We start from the raw sequence: 26,374 nt of genomic DNA on the forward strand, positions 1-26,374 counted from the left end.
AGGAGGATGAAGAGAGGAAAGGGGTCAAATGTCTGGTGACAGAAGACCAGACTGCAGGTGGTGAGCGCACAATAGAGTATACAGATGTCATATTATAAAGTTGTACACTGAAATTTATATAATGTTATTAACCAGTGCTATCCCAAAAAATTCAATTTAAAAACTACTCAATAAGGAACGTAATTTGATACATAGATCCTACCTTTAAAAATCTTTTGTCATGAATCTCAGTATCAATGAGTGAATGGTGTATGACCTCAGAGACTAAGTGTTGAAGCCACCAAATGTATTCTGATCTTTTTTCCGGGCGTCTTCTATAAAAAATAAAATAGCTCTAGCCTGATTTTTAAAAAGTGCTACTAAATATATTGATATGTTCTGTTTTATAACTCCTTTTAAAAGTATTTGTTGCTCCTACAGGAAATAAAATATGGTTGTGCTCCAATAAAGTGTAATAGACAAGTTTCTTAAACAAAATATAATCTTTATCATAAAATAACACTATCCACATACTTTATAATAATATTTTCAAACATCTCAGATATAATCTAATAAAGACTGTACTTGATTATTTTCTATTGCTACCCAATAAATCCAGGCAATAAACATAATTATTTCTACATCCAATAATGAGCATTGATTCCCAGACCACAGGAGAAGAGAATACTTCTCCAGGAAGTGCATATACACTTTGCAATTGTCCACTCTTGGGTTCCAATATCCACAGTTTCCCATCAGTAGATGCTGCTGCCAGTGACACTTTATTGCTATGATTGTGGTTATGGAAAGCAAACGGTGTTGAATACACCCTTGAGGTAGTTTCAAATTTCCACTGGAGGTGACCTTGCATACTACAACAGTAGATAAAGCAATCATGGGAACCAAAAAATATTTCTTGCTCTGATGCGGAGATACACGGGGATGAAAAGATTGGTTCACTGGTAGAGAACTGCCAAACCTGAAGGGTGAAAAGGCAAAAATCATTCATTTATCTCATTTCAACAATTCTGTATGTAAAAGCTTTATGAAATCCTAAATTAAAATGTAAGGGATGTAGGCTATTGGATGATAATCATACACAGAAAAAATGGGTATTTCTGAAAAGTAGCACCCTCAGGTTAGACCTCTGTCTCAGTGTTAACATCCAGCAGAAAATACACCAAGTATACTTAGTGTATGAGCCATTGCTATGCATAATATTAAATAAAATTAATTTCAACCCCATTCCAAAGTTATTACTAGTATGGTTAGAGACACTGATTTCAAAAATAAAACCACACTAAGTTTTCAATGTATGTTACCAACAACTGTATCTCATCGGAGTCTCCTGATGTGGGGAGAAGGAAGTAAGGTGGTCTGAAAGGTCGAGTTCATGTTTAATAATTTAAATTAAAGCTTTAAACAAGAAGCTATGAAATGTGTGTCTGACCTGTGGATATATATCATTTGCCTATTTCAAAGCTACTACTATAGACAAACCTGTTGGCCAACATTTTGAAGAAAAGGTACAAGTCTAAAGTAGTGTTTATAAATGTACACTAACAGCAGCATAATGAAAGACAAACATAATAAGGAATGGGCATCTTCCTGAAATATGACTTATAATCTCAGGCCTGTCCCTGACTTGAACAAAGTCACTTTAATCTGTGTATAGTTCATCCAAACAAACAGGAGTAACAGCATTTGTCTCTTCTTACTGTGAGAATTTTGTAAATAAAAACATTATGTGAACAAAATAAAAGATTTCATAAAAAGGTGACTGTCACACAGAGCAAAAGAAACTGCTCGGCAACGAGGGGTGAATGTGGAAGGAAGAGCACACAGAATCGAATCTAGCCATTGGTGCGCTATGCTGAAGCTAGTGCACTCTTAAGTCCACGAAGTAATGCCCCTAAATCAAACCCCCAGCTGACTGTGCCACCAATGACAGTCACGTGTGCTTACTTAAAGAAGTGCAGATACTGCGCCCGACAAAAGACCTAATGTAACCCAGAAGGAGGCTGCCCTGCCAGTTATGAAGTTGAAGGTGGGATCTCCATATCATGGAATTTGGGTTAAACAGCAGATTTTGGTTTTCATAGAAAATGCAGGAGCTTCTCAAATTTTCATAACCTCAGCAGAAGTTAAAATAAAACTGACTTAAAACTGTAAATTTTTTAAAAATTGGGGGGGGGGGTGGCACAAGTATACCAATGTTTGGATAGAATTTTTTAATTCTACTATTGCACTGTTTACAAATTAAGAAACCCATGGCCTGACAAAACAGAGCTAGTTTTCAACACAAGTTGAATAATGACATTTAAAATTTTACTTCAGTTGTCATCAATTCCTCTCATTTTGAGAAAAATATATAAAATAGAACTAGAAAACTTTACCTGTTCTCCAAAGTGAGTAAAGCAAAGTAAATTCCCATCTACACAACCAATACAAACATACTGTAGGCAACATCGTGGAGAAGAGAAGAGTGGTTTCCCACAGGCATGTTTCCAAACGCTATTCCCAGTGGCCTGTCGTTGATAAAAAGCAATTCATAGCATTTCAATCACTCTACTCAATCACCCAACATAAAACAAACTCATAAATCTCCTGGAGGCAAAGCTCTAAAAATCAGAAAATACTATAATGACCTGCTGGCATTACTGACATGCTGACATTATAAATGAAGCTAGTGTGCATATACACAGCTAAAAAATTAACCAGTATTATCATTTATGAGAACTAAGATAGACACCTGCAGTACAACCAGGTAGGAAATAACTAGCACATAATATCTATCCTTAGGTCATTCTAACTTCTAATATGAGTAAGAAAATTCTGTTAATTTAAAAAATAGATAAAAGACATGTACAGAACTTAGTTGATTTTACTCATCCTTCTAGACTTCAGGCCAGTCATTCTTAATGAGTTCAATGATACCTGGACTATATCTAACTGAAACTGCTTCTAAGGTTCAGAATTCAAAGTAAAAATAAAAGAATATTAAAGAAAAATAGGCAACAAAATTAATACACATTATTTTATGCCTACAGGATTTACAGCCAGTAAAAGTCCTCCCAGTGTAGCAAAATACAAGTGATGCGGAATCAAGTTCAAACAAGGTGAAGAAAATACAGTTCCTCCACATTTTAACTTCCAAACACACTTTTTTTCCTGCAAATAAGAAAGCAAATTAATTGGTTTCTGCTGGTGGTTAACAAATTCATATATCCTGTCTCTTATATGCTATGTCCATTTAACGAATATAAGTTTTTATTTTTAATATAAAAGTAATAAATGACATACACAAATACATATAGAGTTTCATATAGCCGAGATCATCTTGAATATACACTTGGTGTCTAATTTACCTCACTTACTTGGTAAAACTCTTTAAATATTTCTTTAATGCATAATATCCCATATGAGAGAAAAAGAATTTCTCTACCTTATCATTGGAAATTGTTTGGAACTAATTTCTTGGAATTATAAGTAACTTGGAAAGAGACATCATGGTGCACATATTTGTCCCTGTTTCTGATTATTTTGCTAGGATAGATTCCTAGAATTTCACTGAATCAAAGGATATGAAATTGTTACCTATGGCCAAACTGTATTCCTCAGAGGTTTCACTAGTTAACAACCCTCTGCTATTCTCATCAACACTTAATGTTATCATTCTAATCTAATACTATTTGTTCCTCTCATAGTTTTTATTAAAGGACTTTGATTATTAAAGGACTGAAACATTTAAGTACATTTATTACCATTTCTTCTTTGGAGTCCCTTGTTTATTTTTCCTTTTTCTTTTTTCCCTTCATGATCTGTATTTTGCATTGTATGCCCACCACCCAAAGTCAAATCAACTAGATCTTTACATTTTTCATTTTAACTTGTATTTATTTTTTCATTCGACCTTATCAATCAGTTTTAACTGTCACATTTGTTTCCATTTTTCCCCCAACTTCTTTTAAATTTTATAATTCTAATTTTTTTTTAATTTCTCTTTTAAAGATTTCATTTTATTTATTTTTAGATAGAAGGGAAGGGAGAGAGACAGAGAGGGAGAGAAACATCAATGTGGGAGAGATACATCGATCGGTTGCCTCTCACATGCCCCTTACTGGGGACCTGGCCCACGACCCAGGCATTTTCCCTGACTGGGAACAGAACCAGTGACCCTTTGGTTTGCAGGACAGCACTCTATCCACTGGGCCACACCAGCCAGGGCTAATTTTTTTTCATTTTTATGTAATCAGGTCTTACTGATATTTTTCTTTGTGATTCTTTTCTATTGTCAAGATAATAATTCTAAGTTCTTTATATTTCAAAACTCTGAGTAGCAAATTTATTTGTGAAAATTTGGTAGGGAAGTTAAAAATGTCTTAAGATGTGACTATTACTAACTCCTCATTCTTCCCAGACCAGAATTCTAAACTTGGAAAATAGTTAACACCTGCTCCTCTAGTCAAGGGCACTGAACAGTTTCACACTCTTCTACATATGAGGTGATGAGGTAAATTCTTACATAAATATCCAAAGCATATGCATGCTGGTCATGAGAGCCAAGGTAAAAGAATCCTGTGGTTGGATCCACCGCTGCGGAGCATTTGACAGCATCCTCAGTAGTAAATATCCAGTATTTTTCTCCATTATTACTTTTCAGAACATAAACTAATCCATTATAACAGCCTGTTGGGCAACAAAATATAAAAGGTGAGATTTAGGTAAGTCACTAGAAGATAATTTTTTAGCCTAAAGCATGACAATTTATATTCAATGCTCTTTATGTGTACTTCGTCTCTATGTTCAGCTCCGATTTAAACAGCAGCAATGTAAAGCGGAAACTGAACAGAAATCACTTACGTAAAGTACCTACCTAGTAGGCATACCTTATTTTTAAAAAATACTATTGTGTTTCACCAATAAGGAAACAGGGAAGCCTGCTGCAGTGGAGAGGCTTTGACAGACCTTGTCAAAGCCACCCTTGAGCAAATCACCCAGTGTTGCTAAGCCTCAGATTTTTAAAAATTTTTTAAAATTTATTTTTAGAGAGAGGAGAAGAGAGAGAGGGAAAGAAACATGAGAGAGAAACATCAGTCGGTTGCCCGTCACACAACTGGGGACCTGGCCTGCAACCCAGGCATGTGCCCTGACCAGGAACTGGACCAGCAGCCTTTCATTTCACAGGGTGGCGTTAAATCCACAGAGCCACACCAGGCAGGGCTGCCTCAGATTATTTTTCTGCTGAAGTGAATATATTTACTTTCAGGGTTGTTGTGAACATTATGAAATGCCCAGTGCAAAGGAGGTGTTCGGAAAATGCTAACATTAACAACAGCCAACTTTTATTGAGTTTTTACCTCATGAAGGGTGCTATTCTAAGAATTTTGTATCTATTAACTCATTTAATCCTCACAGTGAAGCAAGTGCTTTTTAGATTTACATTTTATAGATGACAAAACTGAAGCACAGCGATTAAGTTACTAGGGCAGAACTACTCAGCTATGTGGCAGAGGAGATTTTAAATTTAAGAAATCAACCTCCAGAGCCTGTGCTCTGAACAGTTACACCAGACTGTTTACAAAGTGACACGGCATTTTTTGGAGTAATGGACTCTTGGTTGTGGTAGTGGTTACATGAAGGTATGTATTTGTCAAAACATAAAACTATATACTAAAAAGGGGTTTACTCATAGAAATTATATCTTAATTTTTAAAATGTTTAAAGTACTAAGTGACCACCATGTACCAGAAGCTTTCAGTCTAGACACTTGGGATGCTAATAGTAACCTCAATGAGCTGACTTACATGGATGGGGATTACTCATGATCAGTCACATGTGTAACTGAAAGTTTCCTATAGTATAATTTTCAAAATGTAGGTGTTGGAAAGGGAAGGATCAAACGCCGATTCAAGTAGATCCCAGCTAGGATAGCGTAAGTAGGGAGGTTTATTTCTAAGCCCTTAGGCTGAGAAGCTTTGATGAACAGTTTCCATAGCATATACAGTAAAAACCTACTGTGTGTGGGGGAGTAAAAAGGAGAGGCATCACACTTGGACCTCCATATTCCCAGTAAAGTCACTCATCCTTTAATGAAACTGCGTAGCAGCTAATACCTAATGAGCACTCAGTCTGTGCCTAGCAATGTACTAAGCGATTCACAAGTAATTATCTCATTTAGTCCTCTCAAAAGCTCTATTATGATTGTGGTCGTTTTAAATTTTGTCTACAAACTGACACTCTTCCTTTCAAGAGCCTAATCCCCCACCCAGACCCCCACCCCTTAAGCATGGGCTAGATTTAATGATGTACTTCCAAAGAACAGGATAAAGCAAAAATTATGGTATGCAACTTTGGAGGGTAAGTCATAAAAGCACTGCATTCCTTCTTTCTCTTTTGGATCACTTTGGGGGAAGTTAGCGGCCGTGTTGTGAGGGTATGCGAGCAACCTGAGGGAAAGGCCCATGTGGCAAGAAACTGAAGCTTCCTGCCAAGATCCAGCAAAGAACAAAAGCCTCCTGCGAGCAGCAATGTGAGCGAGCAGATTTTCTAGCCCAAGGCAAGCTTTCAGATAGCTGCAGCCATAGAAAAGGCCCTGAGCTGGTACTTCCAGCTAAGCTGCTCCTGAATTCCTGACCCACAGAAAATGTGAGATTTAATAAATGCGTTGCTCTAAACCATTAAGTTTTGGGATAATTTGTGATGCAGCGACATGTTTTATTTATTATGCCCACAAATTCAAGAGAAAACTGAGGTTCTAAGAGATTCAGCAACTTGACAAAGGTCACAGAGCTGGTACCAGCTTTAGAGCTAAGTTCTAATCGAGACTCTACCCCATGGCCCACACTGAGAATCAGCACATGGGTAACTATCTTTGACAGCCAAATCCACTATACATAAGGTTTTGGTCTTTTTTTTCATTTCACTTAGTCTTAACTAGCATTATTGTATGGTGATTAAGTGTAACTCTATAAACCTCAACTTCGGAAACTTACCTACTACAATAAAGTTTCCACACTTGGATATACATGCTGAGGATTCAATTCGATCTCCCAAAATCTGTTCCCATTTCACCTTCCCAGAGTAAAGGTCAACTGCCATCATTCTGTGAGAATGGGAGCCAATGTATACAGTTGCAGATGACTTATCAACAGCCGGTATTACAACCAGAGGTGAAGCATCTACACATTTGCCTGTGTCTGCCACCCACCTCACACATAACTCCATTGTCTCAGCCCCTGTCACTGGTGTCCCATCTTCATAAACATTTTCAACACAGGTTGAATCTTTGGACTTCCCAGTAAGAGCTGGAGGACTTAAGCTTTTCACTTTTTGAATACTAGGCTGTGAGATTAAATCAGGACAGGCCGAAGGGCAATGTTCTAACTTAGATAAAAACCTAGTAGTATTCAGAGACAAAGTCTGACTCCCTCTGCTCAGGGCAATAAAAGCATTTATCTCGCTGTCTAAAGTTAAAGGCACAGCTGATTTCTGATGTGAAGATTCTCCACTGGTTTCTTCTTGATTAATGTCGCTGAATTTTCTTTTTGAGGCATAATTCTTGCTAAATATCAGATCTTCATCTGGAAACACTGTTTGAAGGATGTGACTGTAAATTTCTAAAATGGAACGGCTAAGGATAATTTCCAGGAGCCCAGGTACTGAAGTGCCAACAAATTTTTCAATCTCATTGAGGAGCCTCAAGGACTTTAAGGAATCTCCACCACTATTTAAGAAGAGTGACTCATCAGGAACCTTCAAAGAATCTTCTGAGAGACTCAGAATAGACTACAGATGAGAGAAGGAAGAAATATGGTGAAATAAAGGCCTAAAATAAAAATATTTAGAATTCAACATTTATAGGTAATATACAGGGAGGTACAGTTACCTCCCTATATATTTATATATAAATTTCTTTATAGGGAGCTTAAAGATAATGTAGTAATGATATATAAACATAAGACAAAAAATGTTTTTAATAACTAATATAAATTTTAAAATTACTTTATTTATAGTAAAGGAAACCATCTCCATGCTAGCAATTTTGTCATAAACTCACTCTAAAACTTCACATGATACTTCTCTTTGGAGCAGTTTTCCTAATCATAAAATAGTGAATGGAATTATAAAAACATTTGATTTACTAATTATAAAGCCCTCAAGTTACTCATATCTGATATTTCTATAATATGGGAATAATATTTATCTTCATTTGCTTCATACAAATAAAAATTATTTTTTAAATTTTAAAAATGAAACAGAGTGACTTTTATCTAGAAATCCTTTATTTTCAGACAAGACCATACACTTAACACCCTCTTTTCAGAACCCTTTAGAAAACTCCACATTTTATCTAAGAAAAATTGTATTGACCTATGGTTGTGATAAAATATACATTTCAAAGTAAATTTTTAAAATTGCTTGATATATATATTATGTAATATATAAATTTCCTTAAGCAGAAATATATGTTGTAGCTGAAAGTTCTTCTGGAATAATGAGATAAGCCCTTATACCACAGATAATGGTAGAGCAAGAATAGCAAAATTTGGCTATTTTCCTAACTCTGACAAGAGTGTTACTACACTCCACGGGCTCTGTTAGGGATAAGTTATGTCAAAATAGGTTTTGTCCACTTGTGCCTCACTTCCAGTAAATTTCTTTATAGGGAGCTTAATTTAACCTTACAATAGAAAACCTAACCCTTATTTTAATACAAATTGAATAAATGAAACTATACTTCTTACCACATGGGTAGCAATAACATTCTTAGAAAATTTTATTGGACTTATTAGGATGCTATCATTCCCTAAAATATTAAATGATCTCTTTACAATAACAAATTTATATCTTAAAAGCTGTACCTTCCACAAATGCTGTAATTTTTCCCAAAGTTCCTCTTTTCCATTGAGCTTATGCTTAGACTTCAAATTTGTGTAGTTTAAATAAATCTTGTTTAGCTCAGAAACATCAATTTTGCCTTAATATAAAAAAGAAATAACCTTTAAATTTCAGCTTAAGCTTTTTCTCTCTTTGTTAGTCATAAGAATACACATATTTTTCAGTGTAAAGATTACAAAACCTATTGAATAGTTTGTCATAGATAATCAATTCTACAAAAGGCAGTCTCATGCTATCAAGAATGTAGTGGGTAATAAATATACAGATACAGGTAAGAAAAGAGAACTAGCTAATGTTTCTACTTAAAGAGTTAAAGGAATGGTACTATAGTTGAGCGATTACTGCATTTTAAAGTAAATATTAAATAAAGATGAAATTGGGAAGGCAATATAATATGGTAATTAAGAGCAAATTTTTTTATTGATTTTTTTTTTATGGAGAGGAAGTGAGAGAGAGAGACACTGATTTGTTGTTTCACTTTTTTATGCATTCATTGGTTGCTTCATGTATATGTGCCCTGACCAAGACTGAACCCACAATCCTGGCATATCAACACTCTAACTGAGCTACCCAGCCAGGGCCTAAGAGGAATTGTTTTTAAGTCAAACAATCCTAAACAGAACTGCAGCTCTATCACTAACCAGCAATGTAATTTTAGAAAAATTACTTAATCTCTTTAAGCCTTACTTTCCATATCTGCAAATGAGAATAATAATACCTACTCACAAGATTTTCTGGAGATAAAATGAGTTAATTATACAAAGCATTTAACAGAGTGTCTACCACAATATATTCCATATTACTGTATTTTGACGTGTATAGCACGCACTTTTAAGGATGAGCATTATACATGGGTATAATAATTATATACTATGGGGGTAACAATACCACATATAATGTGTGGAAAAACGTGGGTGCACATTACACACGGCAAAATACTGTACTTATAATAAGGATTTACATGGCCTTGAAACTATTTATGCATACAATTAGTATCATTTGGCACTAAAACATATCTGCTTCAAATGATTTTACCATGAGATGTGAATGGTAGAGAATCAATCAGCACAAGCTCATCTGGGATTGCATGACTAGGAAGATGTTTCTCCAGTTCTTTAAAGATGTAATCCTTTACTAACTCGTTTTTGGACACGATGAACAGAATTAATTTTTCCTGATTATACCATATAACTGCACAGGACTCCACTTGCTGAAGTCCTTCAGCAACCTATGAGAGAGATTATCACAATTTGCCATTGAGGACATTTAAAAACAAACTTCCTAAATGCTCAAACTTACTATGTCTGAAACCAACACAGTCAAATTAAATTGTGAAATACACTAGATATTTTTAAAAATTGATCTATTACTATTACCAAGTTTCTTAACATTTTTCAAAAATAATAGTTTTTATAGCCTAATAAATCAATTAAATTTCAGTTATCAAAATCCATTTTGTTACTTTTAAAAAAAAAATTATCTCTTCATTCTGGGAATAAAGAGCACACTGAATTATCCATACCTTATTAAAACTCTTCAAAGTAGAGTTAAGAATATTTTCTGGAATCCTGTAAAGTTGCCTTACTTGATACCTCTGTGATGCCGTAAACATTAAATATTTGTAATTCATCATTAATACCAAAATCTTGGACTTAAATGATACTAATAAAGAGAATCCTGGCACAGAAAATTGGTCGTGGTTGCCTCTAATACATACATATATGAGTAGATATTTTGGAATTTAATTTAAATAGTTTTACCTGTTGCACAAGTTCAAAGTTAAGACGTTTACCATGACGTTTGATCTGACTGTCCTTTCGTCCCAAGAAGAACAGTTCTCCATCTTTCACAGTCACGAAATCTCCTGTGGCTCGCATTGTGCCAAGTGGTACTGTCATTTCACCATCAAGGAAACATACTCTGTTTCTGCCACCTTCACAAGACATAAACACCAATGTAATAAAAAAAAAAAATCCCTGGAAAACATATTAAAAACCTGCAAATCAATAATATCTCCAAAAGTTCAGTTACTCAGTTTCAGATTTTTAATATTTATAAGAACGGTGGGCTCACTTTTAAATATTATAAAATTAGTTATAATAACCTCAAGTAAAATAAGAGGATAAAAAAATATTTCTCAAAACAAATGTGATTTTAAAAATTCTTAGAACACTGATTAAATAGAATTTTGGCTATAAATATAAAGGTCCAACTTCCTTAGGGTATTCGACATTGTTATTGCTAATAATTATGGTAACTTATTAAAGGTTTCATCGGTATGAAGATGAGATTGAAAAGTATCATCAATGAAAAGAATACTAGACATAAGAAAAATTGGGAAAAGAATAAAATTAATACAGAATTTTTTCTTAAAAAAAAATTACCAATTGATAAATATAAGACAACCTAAAAATACTTGGCCATTGCCTTCTTGAATTCTGGCACCGTTAGTATCTCTGACTTCAACTACTGTTCCTAGCAGTGGAAATCCCAGCTGGACAGGCAATTCACATCTACGAAAAAATTGGAACCAGACTTAATGTTTTTCATTTCAACAGAATATTTTCCAATGTGTTTAAATCGCACTGTATCAAATAAAGAAACAAAATATTTTTTGTTATATTATAATTCAAAGACTACCAAGAGGAAAAGGTTAGATGGAAAGGTTATCATGTTATTTGTTGTTGTTAAGTCATAAAAAGTTCTAGCAGGATCTGTAGCACCAGTTCTAATAAGAAAGGTTCTGGATTCCCAACTTAAAATTCTAGATTAAATACTACTCTAAAATTATTAACTCAGTACCTACCAAAAACACTATTAGTGTTAAGATACTGGAAAAAGTTTCTTTCTACCTTACTAAGTTATTAAAACTCTTACTTCAAAGTAGAGTCAAGAATATTCTCTGGAATCCTGTAGAAAGTCGCCCAACTTGATACCTCTGTGATACCATAAATATTAAATATTTGTGTTCTATTGCCCCCTTCTCTCCAGCCTCTGAGAACAGTCAGTGATGGAAATGCTTCACCACCAAGGGCCAATATTCGAAGAGAAGTACTGGCTGATAAAACAGTTGACTTGATAAGCTGAGATCCAAATCTTCGAAGCAATGTTGGGGTTGCCTGTAAATACATTAAGAAAATTTTATTTTTCCCCCTTAATTATTTAAAAAAGTAAATACTATAATGATTGGATCAAAGCTTAACACTGGGAACCCACAAGGAAATTAAGACTATGTTTATTAAATGACAAATCATATTTGGAAAACTCCTGAGGCAACATTATCTTCTCAAAGTGGGTATCAATTTTGCTTTAGCAAAAAACTTGAGAAAAATATTACTTATGTTTCATTATATAGTTTAGACAAAAAGGTCTCAAGATAAAAATGACAAAATCTAGAAAATCAATTTACATTCCCCTCTCTCATTATCTTTATGTAAAAAGTACATAAAAGGGGTAAAAATATGCCCAAGGAAAACAATAAAATAGGGATTTTTTTTAAAGAAAAAAGCTTTATTGAGATATAACTGACATACAATAAACTATACATATTTAAAGTATACAATATAAATTTTAAGATACAGATATACCTGTGATACCATCGCAATCCAAATAAACAAATGCATCATCCCTTAAATTATCTATATACCATTGTAATTCCTTTCAACTAAACCCCTTTTCCAGATGAATGATCTATTTTCCCTCAGTTATGATCAGCTGGTATTTTTGAGAATTTTATAAAAATGTAATCATATAACACGTATTCTGTTTTGATCTGGCTTCTTCTACTCAACGTAAATACTTTGTGATTATTCTAATTTGTGTATATCTATAGTCCATTCCTTTTTGTCCTACTTAGTCTGTTCAGGATGCTATAACGAAATACCACAGATTGGGTAGATTATGAACAACATTTATTTCTCAGTTCTTGGAGACTGGAATTCCAAGATCAGGGTGTTAGCATGGGTGGGTTCTGGTGAGAGTCCTCGTCCACACTACGTACTGCCAACTTCTTGCTGTGTCCTCACATGGTAGAAGAGCTCTGTGGGATCTCCTTTGCCAGGACACTAGACCTATTCATAAGGGCTCCATCCTCCTGACCAAAGCTCTCCCAAAGGCCCCACCTCCTAATCCCATCACACTGGGAATTAGGGTTTTAACATAAATTTAGTGAGGGAATAGACACAAACAGATCATATAGCACTTATTATTGCTGAGTGGTATGCCACTGTATGGCTTATAAATGGCTTTTGCATTTCTATATAAAATTTTGGATCAGCTTGTCAATTTCTACCAAAAGAAGTCTACTAGGATTTTGATAGGGACCATATTTAATTAATAGATAGATATGGAAAGGACTGCGATCTTGATATTATTGAGACTTCTTATCCATAAACATAAAATGTCTCTTCATTTATTTAGCTCTTCAATTTTTTTAATAAAGATTTTATTTGTTTTCAGAGAGGGGGGAAGGGAGAGGGAAAGAGAGGGACAGAACCATCAATGTGAGAGAGAAATGTCAGTTGGCTTCCTCTCGCATGCCCTGAACTAGCTCTTCAATTTCTATCATCAATATTTTATAGTTTATACTGTTCAAGTCTTGCTCTTCTTTAAATTTATTCCTATTTTATTATTCTTATGCTATTGTGAATATAATTATTTATTATTTTAATTTTGGGGTTTTTCTTTCTTTATGTAGAAATACAGTTCATTTTGTATATTGAGCCTATATCCTCCAATCTTGCCAAACTTGTTAGCTCTCATAGTTGCCCTTCTAATTAAAAGGTATAAATAACCCTGGCTGGTGTGGCTCAGTGGATTGTGAACTGAAAGGCCACCAGTTCAACATTCCCAGCCAGGGCACATGCCTGGGTTGCAGGCCAGGTCCCCAATTGGGGGTGTACAAGAGGCAACTGATCATCTCTCACACATCGATGTTTCTCTCCCTCTTTTTCTTCCCTCTTCCCTTCTCTCTAAAAATAAATCAGTAAAAAAAAATTTAAGTTTAAATAATACAACTGTTGTTACCCAGAGTATGCAAAAAATGCCCAAATATATTTTAGGTTTGTAAGAAACCAAATATTGGGTCTTTCTTCCCAAGAGAAGAAACTCCTTACTCTGAAACAAATATAACAGATCCTTAATTTCCTCAAAAGCTTAGTCCATTTCACTTTGGGGCCTTTCTCCTTCACAGTAACTCAACATGTTCTATATCTTTTCAATATTCAAAAATTGAGTAACATGTATTCTCTTTAAGCTTCTATAATCCTTGCTTAATATCAAATTATATTTGGGTAAAGTTATTATTTGTAAATAAAATTTGTACAGGGAGCTCTTTTTAAATACACACACCCCTCCTTTCCCACCCCCTGCACACAAATGCTTGATGGCTTACATATTGTTTGATAAGAAATTTCACTTTGGAAGAAAAAGATGAACCCTGACAACAAAGCTAAAGTTTACTATAAGACAAAACATGTGTTTTATACAAAGGGAAGGATAACCTGGAAGCTTCTGTACTTCCTTACTCAAAGTCAAATGTAATCTACTGACAATATCCCAAAATCAGTATTGTGAGTTAAATAAAATCACCATGAACGCACATCAAAATTCATTGTGTTCTGGGAACAAAGTTAGTGAATATGTTCAGCTTCTCAAAAGGAGCAATGATGCCAAAAAAGTTGAAAACCACTGCTAAAGTAAATATATTTGAGATTATGCTAAAACATTGAGCAAGGGGATCAAAGTTAGAGAGGTATAGCTCACTGACTTGACAAAGACAGAAAGTCTCCTGATTCCTTTGGTAATTATCACCCAAATCTATTACGGCACTTTGCAAATGTTTCCTGAAAAATATGTTCCTTTAATTTTATATGAAAATAAAATTTATATTAAAATCTTGCCCAGATTCACGGAATGATTTACATATACTCAATATATGTAAATTGAGTATAGCAATATGGCCTGCTAGATATCAATGGATATAAATTCTCATCTGTTGGTGAGCCATTCTGTGAGTGTGTGTCTGTGTACATATATTTGTTTTATTTATTTTTTAGGATGAACCCACCAACAGAACACACTGCCAAAAAAACAAAGTCAGTATCAAATTTTGTCTTTGGGGCAGAAATTTAACATCCTCTTGAGTCTCATTACACTATGTATAAGCCTGGTGTTTTTAGTTTATCATGATATGCATATAATTTTATTATTTCTCTCCAGTATCTAACTATTTACAATTAATATCTTAAGGCTTGTGTACCAGTAACATACTTTCAAATATATGTTTTTAAATTTTTTAAAATGACAAACCTAAAATATGTTTCTGTAGGTTAAATATACTAATGTAAAAATTAGAAAATCTAGATTTCTAAATCAATTATAATTTAACTGACTTAGCTTTCAGTGTAAAATACAATAAACTTAAACTCTAAGGTAGGAAAGGCAGCATTTATCTCAACATATCTGAGTGTGTCAAGTTCCTCGAGTTATTATAGTATATACAAAATGCACAATAGAATAATTTTCTAGGCAGAATTAACTGACCTTTTTTTTACATTCTCTAACAAAAAAAAGTGAGATAATCAGTAGATAGTCTTTGATAATCTAACTAGATTATCATTAATCCACTGTAAAGAACTGCAGGAATACAAAATATTCTCTAAAACACTTAAAGTATTAAATAATGAAGAACTAAACATTTCATTTGCTCCTAAAATGTACCTGCAAAACGGTCACTCTGTGATGGGAAAAAAGAGCAGCAGCTAATTTTGATGGGAGCATTTTGACAGAAGTTGGTACAATAAGCAAAGAGGCACCACTTGATAGAGCAACAAATATTTCCACAACCGAAGGATCAAAGGTCAGAGGTGAAGCCAGAAACAAAGTATCTTCTTGTGTGATCTCAAAAAGTACCCTAAAGCAAAACAGAATGTAGTTATGAGAAATGTCTAATATTTGGTAACCATATATCCTAACAAAGTATTTATGACCAGCTTTATGACCAGTATTTATGTGATAGCTTTCTGATGTGTCAGCTTGGCTGGATTGAACTACAGTCCCCAGAATTCCCTTTCTAGTATGTTTTCCATTAGGGTAGAAGACAAGGATATTCTCTCTTGAAAGCTGGAAGACAGAAGGGAAGCAGTTGCACTGGGTAGCACTTTTGCCCAGTTATTCAATCAAACACTATCTAGGTGCTGCTATGAAGAATTTTTGTAGATGAGTAAAGTCCCTAATCAACTGCCTTTAATCACAGGATCTTATACTGGGTTGGCTGGATTTGGTCAGAAGGCCTTTAAGAGAATGTTTAGGTCTTTTATGAAGAAGAGACTCCAAAACATCAGCTGAGTCCGCAACTGCTCTCCCTACCCCATGGATCTTCTTTCCTAACTTCCATGTGGATAAGCACATGCCCATGAGGCCCCAGCCTGACCATCCCTTTCTTATTCAGTGGTGCTTAGGAGGGACCTCTGATTCCCTTTGCCTACTATCTGGCATTTTCTCTTAGTAGTTAAACAAAGAGCAAGACAGAATATATGTGGTTAGGATAATATAGAGGATGGATAGTAATTGTTGAGACTATAGCACTACTTCAATTTGAACACACAAAACCCGCTCTATCTAAAAGCAGGGATTACCTTAACTTTAACTTCAAAATATCTTTAAGTATGGTAATAGGGGGAATCATCCAGAACCCCAGAATTGGTATGATTATTTTAAGTTGAAGACATTTTGTATTAAACAGATGCAGAAAACAAGCCTTCTTCGAGCATTCCTTATCTGACAAATAGCAGCAACTTCTAGGAAATGAGGCTGCCTTAAATTCCTTATTCAGGATGGCTTTTATTTCCAGCAAGGACACAGAGAGTAAACATACCATAATCCTCTGCAGGGGAGTTCTATGGCCCCAAAGTAGAAAAGGCGATTCTCACCAGCACAAACCAACATTATTACAAAGTTTCTTATCTCTGGGTCTTTCCTAAAGAAGCTTATTTGTTCTTTCCACAGAAGCCTTTTCTTCCCCTCCCTTTTCCCTCTCAAATTCGGTATGTAAGCCCTCTAACGTTAATCTTTTAATCAAGGAGTTAAGAACATACCATAACAAAATATACAACTCTGCCCTACTATTTTGAGTTAAAGACATTTGAAAAACAGTATATAAAAGAAAAACAATCTGATCTTCCTTCCACCTCTCCCATAAAAACAGGAGCTGAAATTCCCATGTGAAAGACACCCTCCCTACACCAGAAGGAAAGTAACATTCTTATCATTAAAGACTAGAAGTTGAGACTCAGAGAATTCTATAGAAACAGACTTTGTTAAAATAATTGTTATCTTCCCTTAACCTACCCACATAGTTTAGTCTCTTTTTTACAAATGACTTAGTTCAACTTGATATAAAAGCAAGCACTGGTTTTGCCACCTATGTGAATTGAGTCTTCATTCCTTATCAAAGGTTGCCACATAAAATTTGTATGGTTGAATAATGTGGGGGCTACGAGCTCTAAAGGACTCTAAGGACAGAACTTACCGAAAATGCTGGATGTTCGGCACGATACATGCATGAGGGACTCTGACAATCTTAGGTATCCCCGTGGTGCCTGATGTATGGAGGGCATAGGCTAAACAATGCTTTAGCCTCGCATCCATGTGCTCCTCTGACTTTCCTTCACCGCTGGTCTCAGAACTCGTGCTCTTTGCCATTCTTTCGTTTTCGTATTTCTCCTTGCTACCATTCAGCATCCCGCTCACCTCAACATTTTGCCAGTGAAGTCTGAAGAGTACTAGGTCATTATGTTCTACTGTAAGTGTATCACAGTTCAATAATGTTTCATAGGAAGATTTGAATTTCTGTTCAATGAAGAACACAATTTTCCAATGTTAAAAGGCACTCTTTTACATAGAAGTAATAAGAAGTATTCATTTACTCATTCATCATGGCCATTTATTTATTTATTTATTTATTTAGAGAGCTCGCTCTACATCCAGGAATTAAAAAAATAATAAATTGGAAACTTCCAAGAGTAAAGTGCTGTCTTTACTTTCAAAATAAAGACATATAAAAACACACGACTGCAGTATGTGTGCTAAGCGTGACAATGAAATATACTTAAAATGTTAATGGGAACAGAGGGAGCTGAACTTAACTGCCTAGGTCAGAGATTCCTTCTTCATATGTAATACATGTGTTTGTCAGTAGCTATTCTCCAAACATAGAGCCAATACAGAGTACGAGACGCAAGAAAACTGGTGTTGTGGAGGATATTAAACATTCCAACAAGCTGCAGAGCTGGGGAAAGGGAGCAAGGTGAGTAGTGCTGTTAACAGGAGATGCTAATCCTGAATAACTTTGCATAGTCAGCACTAAGGAGTTTAGACCTTAACCTGTAGGCGACAGGCTCCAATTGGAGGTTGCAACAGCACAGACGAGGCTTTATTCTGTCAAGACTCTGATAAGTGAGAGCAAATTAATCAACCATTTGCAACAATTCAGATATGTTATATGGGCCTGAACTAGTGTGTTGCAACCAGAGTGGGCAGAAAGGGTCTATGAGCAAAGAATTGATAGGGCTTGGTCACTTTCTGGAAATAGAGCGAGCTCAAGAAGATTGAGTTTCTGGGTCAGGTATTTGGTAGATAGATTAATACAGAACTACAGAACTAAGTTCAGATGAAAAGACGCTAAATTCAGTTTGTACATATCGAAAGTGAGGTTCCTTTGAATATACCTTTTTATTTTGATAAAAAGCAGCTTAATGAAATATAATTTAAGTTTTCCTTCAATATAAATGAGAGAAAAAAAGTCAAAACCCAGAAGGCTGCAGTGTTTTCTGTTTGATCCGTATATATTATGGGTAGGGTGTGATGCGGCCTGTAATATTCAAACAATTAAAAGGCTACATATTCTAAAGACTTAGCTCAAAAATCATCATCTGCCATTAAAACTTTTCTACCTCTACTAGGTTATATTTACCTCACTTAGGACAATATCACACTAGGTAGACGTTACAGGTTTGGAAGTATTAACCTTTTCTCTCCAAATAAATTATGAACAGTTGGAGGGTAGGAATCATGTCTTGGGCTTCTTTCACATACCAATGCCTTCCCAGATGACCTGACTCTAGCGCAGGGTTTTTTTTTTTTATCATAGCATGAACATTCTGGACCAGATAAATCTTTGAAGGGACCAGATAAATCTTTGAGGGGAGCTGTCTCGTTTCTTTTAGGATGTTTAAATGGCCTCTGCCTACTAGATACCCGTGATGTGCCACTGCCATCATGACAATAAAAACCAGCAGACATTGCTAAATGTCTCCTGGGGGGCAAACTCACCCCCAGGTAAGAACCAATGCTCTAACAGGGGTGTTCAACCTGTGGCCCTCAGGCCACATGCGGCTCAGGGTGGTTATGAAAAGTGGTCCAACACAAAATCGTAAATTTACCTAAAACATTATGAGATTATTTTGTGATTATGTGTCTCCATGTATTTAGTACGTGGCCCAAGACCACTCTTCTTCCAGTGTGGCCCAGAGACACCAAAAGGCTGGACACGCCTGCTGGATGCTGTGCCTAGAGGAGATGCTCAGTAAATACTTCCCTGTTGCTCCTGTGCGAAGGGAAGGAAGAATACTTATTCCACCATCAAAGTCATGGAATAGGAAATAAGGAACTTTCAACGGGGTTTTCTATGTGCTCAACTCCTTCCTATAAGCAGTTACTTAATTATCACACCCAATCACTTCTTTTATAAAACTGCCATCGAGGTTAAGAAAAATGAATGCCGCACTCCCATTTTAGTCTTGCTTACAACAACAAAGGAATAATCAGTTTAAGCAGAAGAGAAAACTTTGGCCAGACTTTGCCCATGTTTCTTCAGAAAATATTTATTAACCAAACGAATACTTTAGCTGTCTCTGGGAAGCTTTACCCAAATACCAATGATTCTCTAGGAAGTTCTCATCTATCTCAAGCTCTTGACACTTATTTTTTTAAAATACAATTTAAATTTTTAAAAGTGCAATAAATTTAAGTTTCCAGAAAGGTTTAAGTACCAATCTCTTTTTCAAAATCTAAGCTTGCTTATAATTCTTTAATGGTTCTGATCAACTGTAAATTGCCATAAATATATACAAATAAAAGTTTCAAATTTTCCTAGTATAAAAACAACTTTGGAAAGAGAAAGGAAATCCAAAACGATGCACAATGCTGTATTATAAAGCTAGGAGATATGTTCATGCCATAGAGCAGTTTTCTCAACAGACTGTGAGGGGTGAAGGGCACTTCCAGCAACAGTAAGTAATGTCTGGAGACAATTTTGGTTGTCAGACCTGGGGGGCACTACTGGCATCTTGTGGCTGGAGACCAGGGATGTTGCTAAATAATCTTATAATGTACAGGACACTACTTACAAAAAAGCAATTATCCAACTCAAAATCTCAACAATGCTGAAACTCAGTAACCCTGAAGAGTTAATAAATTTAGAAATCAAAAGGAAATTAAGGGGAAACCCTTCAAATGAAAAGATGTTAACACATAAAGAATACTTAAATATATACACTTACATTAATTTGCTGTTTTTCAACAAGGATATACTTTAGATTACATTTTTTCATAAAATGAGTTGATAATGCTGGTGGTGAATCTGGATCAATGGGAGCATAAGCAGCAGGAACTTGGAGAATTCTAAAGAAACACAGTGTACAGTTAACATACAATATTTGTGGAAAATAATCTTTAAGCACTTCTATTTCTCTATGTACTTTACTACTGACTTTATCAGAAATTCCCAATGTTTTTGTTGACACCTTTTTGTTTATAAGTAGTTATTTTTATCTCACTCTTAAAACTGAATATCCTGAGTGTTTACTATATTAAATCCTCATTACTTAATACAGAGAAATCTAAGATTTTTTAAAAGCTAATGTATTACAGTAACATGAACTAGGTTAACTGGCTACTACTAGATACCAAACAGGTAGCAGACTCTTATTTATCTATGTAGACTAATATAAAATAAGCTAAATATCCACATGCAAATTATAAGTATACAGAGAGACATATGCAGAAATACTAAAAAGACATATTTCACCAAAACCTTAAAAGGGAACAAAACTGTAATGAAAAATTTTTAAACTTTTTTTGTCTTACAGTTATATAAACTACTAACACACATACTATGGGATGAATGTCAACTTGTCTAATTCTTTACAGCTTTTATTTACTGCAGAACCCTAATATAGAAATCACTATATGAGAATAATATTCTAGAACAACTTAAATAATTGAACATCTTGCAAATATTTGTTTGGATTAGTATCTTCCTCAATTCATATCCCAATTTTTAGGGAGCACTATCCAAAACTCTCAATTATTTATTCATTCAGTTACTGAACACTTGAGTACTTAAGACTTCAGCCTCCGATGAAAAAATATGGTCATATTACTTCTGAAATACTTATTTTCTTTTATCTAACAACAGAATTTATAACTTTTCCTTTGGCAGACAAATGAAGCCCTCATATTTTGGAGATATTTAAATGTTCTACTATGAATGAAAACATCTAGTCTCTCCTAAATAAGCTCAAATTAATTAATTAAAATAATCCTAGGGGAAATATGATCTCCTTTAGCCTCTCTAGAATATTCAAAGAAATACAGAAAAATCCAATAGTAAACAGAAAAATAACCTGCAATATATTCTATGTATTAAAGAATCATAAAGTAGGTTAGAATAATATCAAATTTTTAGCTCTAAAACATATTACCCTAAAATCCAAGAGGGTACATTTATCCCAGGATGGCAGTAGAGACCAATTTCTTGAATTTCTTGAAAGTCACAGTGTAATAGCAGGAAATCTGATAATTCTGAAGCAGCATTAATCAGAGTCTTGTAGGTGTAGTAAACTGGAGGTTGGTTGTTACATTCATCAAAACATACAGCTATTTTATTAGAATAAATGGAGGCAGCTTTATGCACCAATTCCTGAAGAGTCATTTCACTGAAGTTCATCTAATTGTCACTGGTAGAAGTGTTATGGGGACAGGCAGTTTCAGGGAGCCTGGTAGAGGAAGAAAGAGAAAGAGAAACTTCTATACAGTCAGTTCTCACAAAAATAACTATATCAAAGGCATATAATTAAATGAATCTCTGAACTTACGAATTGTCTGTGGTAACTTCACTGAGAATAATGATGTTGAAAATTAATGATACAATCATACCAATGCTGGGTCAGAGCTGGAAGAAAATTCGGGAGGGGAGTGGTATACACAGATGAGGATGAAAACAGGTAGAAAAGTAGAATGCTCTCTCAACTGACCACAATGTTAAAATGTATGTATATAAACTTAACCAATAAAACCAAATTTAAAGAACCACACACTTAATTTTTTCTTTAGTATTGTTACAAACTGATTTAGATAAAGTGGTTTTAACCTGTACAATGACTTTGAAAAGACTATGCAAATAAAGTTTGGCTATTGGAACTGAACTTAGGAGAAAGCAAAATCAACCTTTGACAGAAAAAAGAAATCCTACCCATAATCCATCCATTTCTGGTCCACTATATATAAACTGTGCTAATTCCTATTAAGTAAAATACTTTACACAGGTCACATCAAGTTATTTTATAACTGTTAAAAAGTAAGCTGTTCATACTCCATTTGATATTTAAATTGCCAGTAAGTTTACTTAAATTTAGACTCTAAACATAGTACAACTCAATAAAACCGTATTAAACCAATAAAACCACTGTACCATATCAAGACAGTGTTCTCGGGGCTTCTCAGTGCAGATGAAATAAAAATATTTCAAACTCTTTCATCAAAGAAATTTTAGGAACCACTAATTTTTAAAAACTCAAAACTACCAGTATTTCCTTGAAGGTAAAGGTGATTTTTTTTAACCCTACATTCCAGATTTTAAGGCAAATAAAATTTTAATCATTCAAATTTTTAAACATTTTCATATTTATTTGATTTCACTACTGATTCAAAATACATTTTCACCTAGGTCATTTATTATCAACTAGAGAACACTGAAGACAAAATAGTCTTACGGAGAGCAAAATGAACCTATAACTGCTGAGACCCATAAGGTTAGGAAATGTTATGATTTCTAAATATAAAGTTTAAAAATATAAAGTAACTGTAGTATTCTTTTAGTAAGCATGTCTACAAATACTAGCTATTTCATGATGTACAAGGTAAAAGTTTTAAGTTTCCTTCATACATACAAATGATCACTGTAAAATATTAGGAAGACTTTCCATAGCATGCACTAAAATTACGAGGAATGGCCCTTTTGCAAGAAGCAGGACTGAAAAGGATACCTTCTGCCACTCTCTGCGGAATATAAATAACGAAGTGCCTATACTATAGAATGTATTATACTAAAGCATGTTTACAAAAATGTGGTCTACATGCAAAAAAAATGCATTTTTTTAAAATGCAAAAACACATACAGCAGTTAATTTCTCACTTGAGGACAATCTACTCAATATATTATACTCCAAAGTTACTTGACATCAAAGTAAGGGGCAAAATTATAAAGTAAACTTTTTTTTTAAATGCCCCCTGGCCGGGTGGCTCAGTTGGTTCAGTACCCTACCCTATACCAAAAGGCTCTGGTTCTACCCCTGACTGGGTGCCCATTCGGGAGGCAACCTCTCTCACCTATCTCTATTTCTCACCTCTCCTCCACCTTCTGTCTAAAATCAATAAACACATCCTCAGATGAGAATTTTTAACAATGCCATTTTTATGACAAATTACAACATTCACCACACAAATCTATACAATTAAGATGTTCTTCTGCTTTTGAGTTTCCCAGTGGTTGCTACAGAGAATTAAGGCAAAATCTATTCTTGTTTAAGGTTTTCATTTCCATTAACTAAATCAAATACATCCTCTCCAACAAATACTAACTACACTTATTGGATACCCAAACACTTCTTGAGTCTTTCAATGAAAAAAAAAAAGGCGAAATCTGGTAAACATTTCATAAGTAATGAGATCATTAAGTTTAAGATAGTATTTATTTTACAACTGCAGTAGCTGCTATTTAGTCATCACAGGATTGTTAACAAATTCTCTTGCTTTGGGGATTCTCCCAAGGTTACTTGCTATTTTAAAGACAGTTAAGTAATCTAGAAACTCTTTTCCCTGTATCCACCAGCTTCTTAACTTACGTTATCAATTGTGTTTAACTGCACTCTATAGCTTCCCAATTTTTCATTTGCTCTTTGAAACCGGCTCGCAGGTAGGGGGAGCAGGATTATTTCCAAAGCAGGGGCAGAGGATCCAAGGCTGGATGACTCAGGGGAGTTCACACAGCTCGGTTTAGTCTTTTGCACGCTACCAGCCCGCCACACACCGATTTACATCAGGGGGCAATCGGTCACCCTGAAGCTGGGCCAACCTGTGCACAGCCAGCCCCAGATCTCGGGGTACATTGCCTCTTTCACACAAGTCACTGCCGGACTCCACTTTCTGCCACCACCCACTTTGAAGGCCTTGAGGTGTGGGCTGGAGGTCTGAGCCTGTCCAAATCTCCTTTCAGCCCATCCAAGACACCTAGCCAAACACAGCGAAAAAGCAGTCACCCACAAAGCCTTAAACACAGCCCATTGCGCCGCCCGCCGGGATCTAGGAAGCAAGCATCTGCTCTCTCGGAAATCTCCCGAGTCGCTACGTTGACGTCACGCGAGCGACACGGGTCAGGCGGTGTCGCCCCGCCCCCTGCCGAAGTCACGGAGCCAGCCTGGTGGTATAGCTGACGGTGTTCTCGCCGGGGGCCCTCAGCTCAGACACCGGTTGTCGTCGTGCTGTGTTTTGGACGGTTCGCGAGGACTATGGAGCTTACTGGCTTGAAGTCGTACCCTGTAATACTTGCCAAGATACTCCGGGAAAGATACTTAAATTCTGATTCACGGTCTCTATGTTCAAAAAATGGAGACAAGATTTCCTAGTTGTGAGGAAAAATGAAATCACTGAAATGAGAGGCTGCGTAAACGCCACCCGTTCGACATTTTCTGAGAACTTGCCCTAGACTGCAGCGATGAAACCTGCCAATGAAATCCCTGCCACAATCAGGCTGACATTTTAATTGGAAGACACAGATTTAAATAACAAAATTTCAGCTTTCAGTAGGAGCTATAAATGAAATAAAGATTTGAGGGGGGCTTACATAACCTATACATGTAAATAATCCGTTTCCAAGAGAGTTATTGTAGTTTGAGATGTGAATTACTACAAGTGTTAAGAGCCATACTAGTGATGCTTTGAAGCTACTGTGAGGTAGCAGACTGGAAATGATGAGGGTTTTTTGTTTTCGCTGGAGAGAAGACTGACAAAGTAGCCCAGCATGAACAATACATGAAAAACACATAGGATGTTCTGGTGCCCTTCGGCGTTGCTGACAAGAAACTGTAGCAACAACCCAAGGTCTCACCTGCCTATGAGACCTTCTCTAGAATGTACTACACGTAACTTAAGCTATCCTGTCTTTTGGAGGAAAAGAGGCAGGGGTAGGGGATGCGAAAGGTCTCTCTGGCGTAACTTATCTTTGTTTCTACATTGGAAATAGATACTGTGAACCCTAACTATTAAGAAGGGCTCCTGGTGGCCAACTGGGCTCAAATTTAAAGAAAAGAAATAAAAAAAGAAAAAAAGAAAAAGAAAAACAGAACCTAGTAGGCATTTCTGCCCAGGGTCCTCTCACACGCAAATCTCACGAAAACCCTCCGTGCTGGGCTTCTGCCCAGCGCTGAATTGCCTGCCTGCCTGCCTGCCTGCCTGCGCTCTATTTCTGCTGCCTGAGCCAGCTCTCCGCTTCCTGGAGTCCCATTTCAACCAATAGGACTGAGCCTCTCCCATGTAATGGGAGCCGCTCAGCTTTGACCAGAGCGACTCTATTCCGACCAATTAGGACAGTTCCTTTGGACCAATCAAACTCTGAAGATTCTGAGTCCTCATTTGCATGACAATGGACCAATCAGGGATCAGGTGCCGGGGACTTCTGTCTATAAGCCAGCATTCCTCCAGTTCAGGGAATTTGCTTTCCAGGAAAGGGTGGCTGTTGACCTTTTTACCCCGGCTGAGGCTGAAGCTGAAACTGAAACTCTGAAGCTCTCAGCGGTGGAAGCGGCCTAGCTCCAGGACTGCCTAGCCCTAGGATTTGTTCCATCCTTGTGGTGCTTTCATAGCCATGTTGTATCACTGTTTGCATTGAATAGTTTCCTTCTTCACCATACCCCAAACCCATATTGGGGATTCCTGCTGGCATTGAGTTGGCGCCGATGACCATCAGTGGGTACTTTCTGGAGCCGGTTGTCAGGCTCTGAAGTGACGACCAGATCTCCTGACACCATCCTGAAACCAGCTTGTCTGGAGCCTGAGCAACCCCCTGTGCTCCAGTTGTCTTCCCAAAGACACCTGAGGGTCTCGGGTAAGTCGCTTCAGATCCAAGACCTCCCATGCTTGTGACTGAGGTCTCAAG

At 35.8% G+C, this 26,374-nt stretch overlaps 1 protein-coding gene across 1 annotated transcript; it reads right to left on the reverse strand.

The window, feature by feature from the left end:
* Positions 1-510: 510 nt before the first annotated feature.
* AASDH (aminoadipate-semialdehyde dehydrogenase) lies at positions 511-24,533 on the reverse strand. Its single transcript, XM_054566769.1, has 16 exons — positions 24,066-24,533; positions 22,038-22,114; positions 21,645-21,938; positions 20,442-20,562; positions 17,411-17,730; positions 15,601-15,793; positions 11,758-11,999; positions 11,287-11,393; positions 10,641-10,813; positions 9,916-10,108; positions 8,844-8,959; positions 6,975-7,767; positions 4,505-4,668; positions 3,028-3,150; positions 2,376-2,507; positions 511-958 (listed from the first exon to the last, which is right to left on the reverse strand). Exons 3-16 carry the CDS (start codon positions 21,887-21,889, stop codon positions 569-571), a joined length of 3,312 nt encoding a protein of 1,103 aa, XP_054422744.1. The 5' UTR covers positions 21,890-21,938; positions 22,038-22,114; positions 24,066-24,533; the 3' UTR covers positions 511-568.
* Between the last annotated feature and the right edge of the window lie 1,841 nt (positions 24,534-26,374).

The sequence above is a fragment of the Pteronotus mesoamericanus genome, unplaced genomic scaffold, assembly GCF_021234165.1.
Source record: "Pteronotus mesoamericanus isolate MK-2021 breed Mesoamerican mustached bat unplaced genomic scaffold, CSHL_Meso_final contig_180, whole genome shotgun sequence".
Classification (NCBI taxonomy): Eukaryota; Metazoa; Chordata; class Mammalia; order Chiroptera; family Mormoopidae; genus Pteronotus; species Pteronotus mesoamericanus.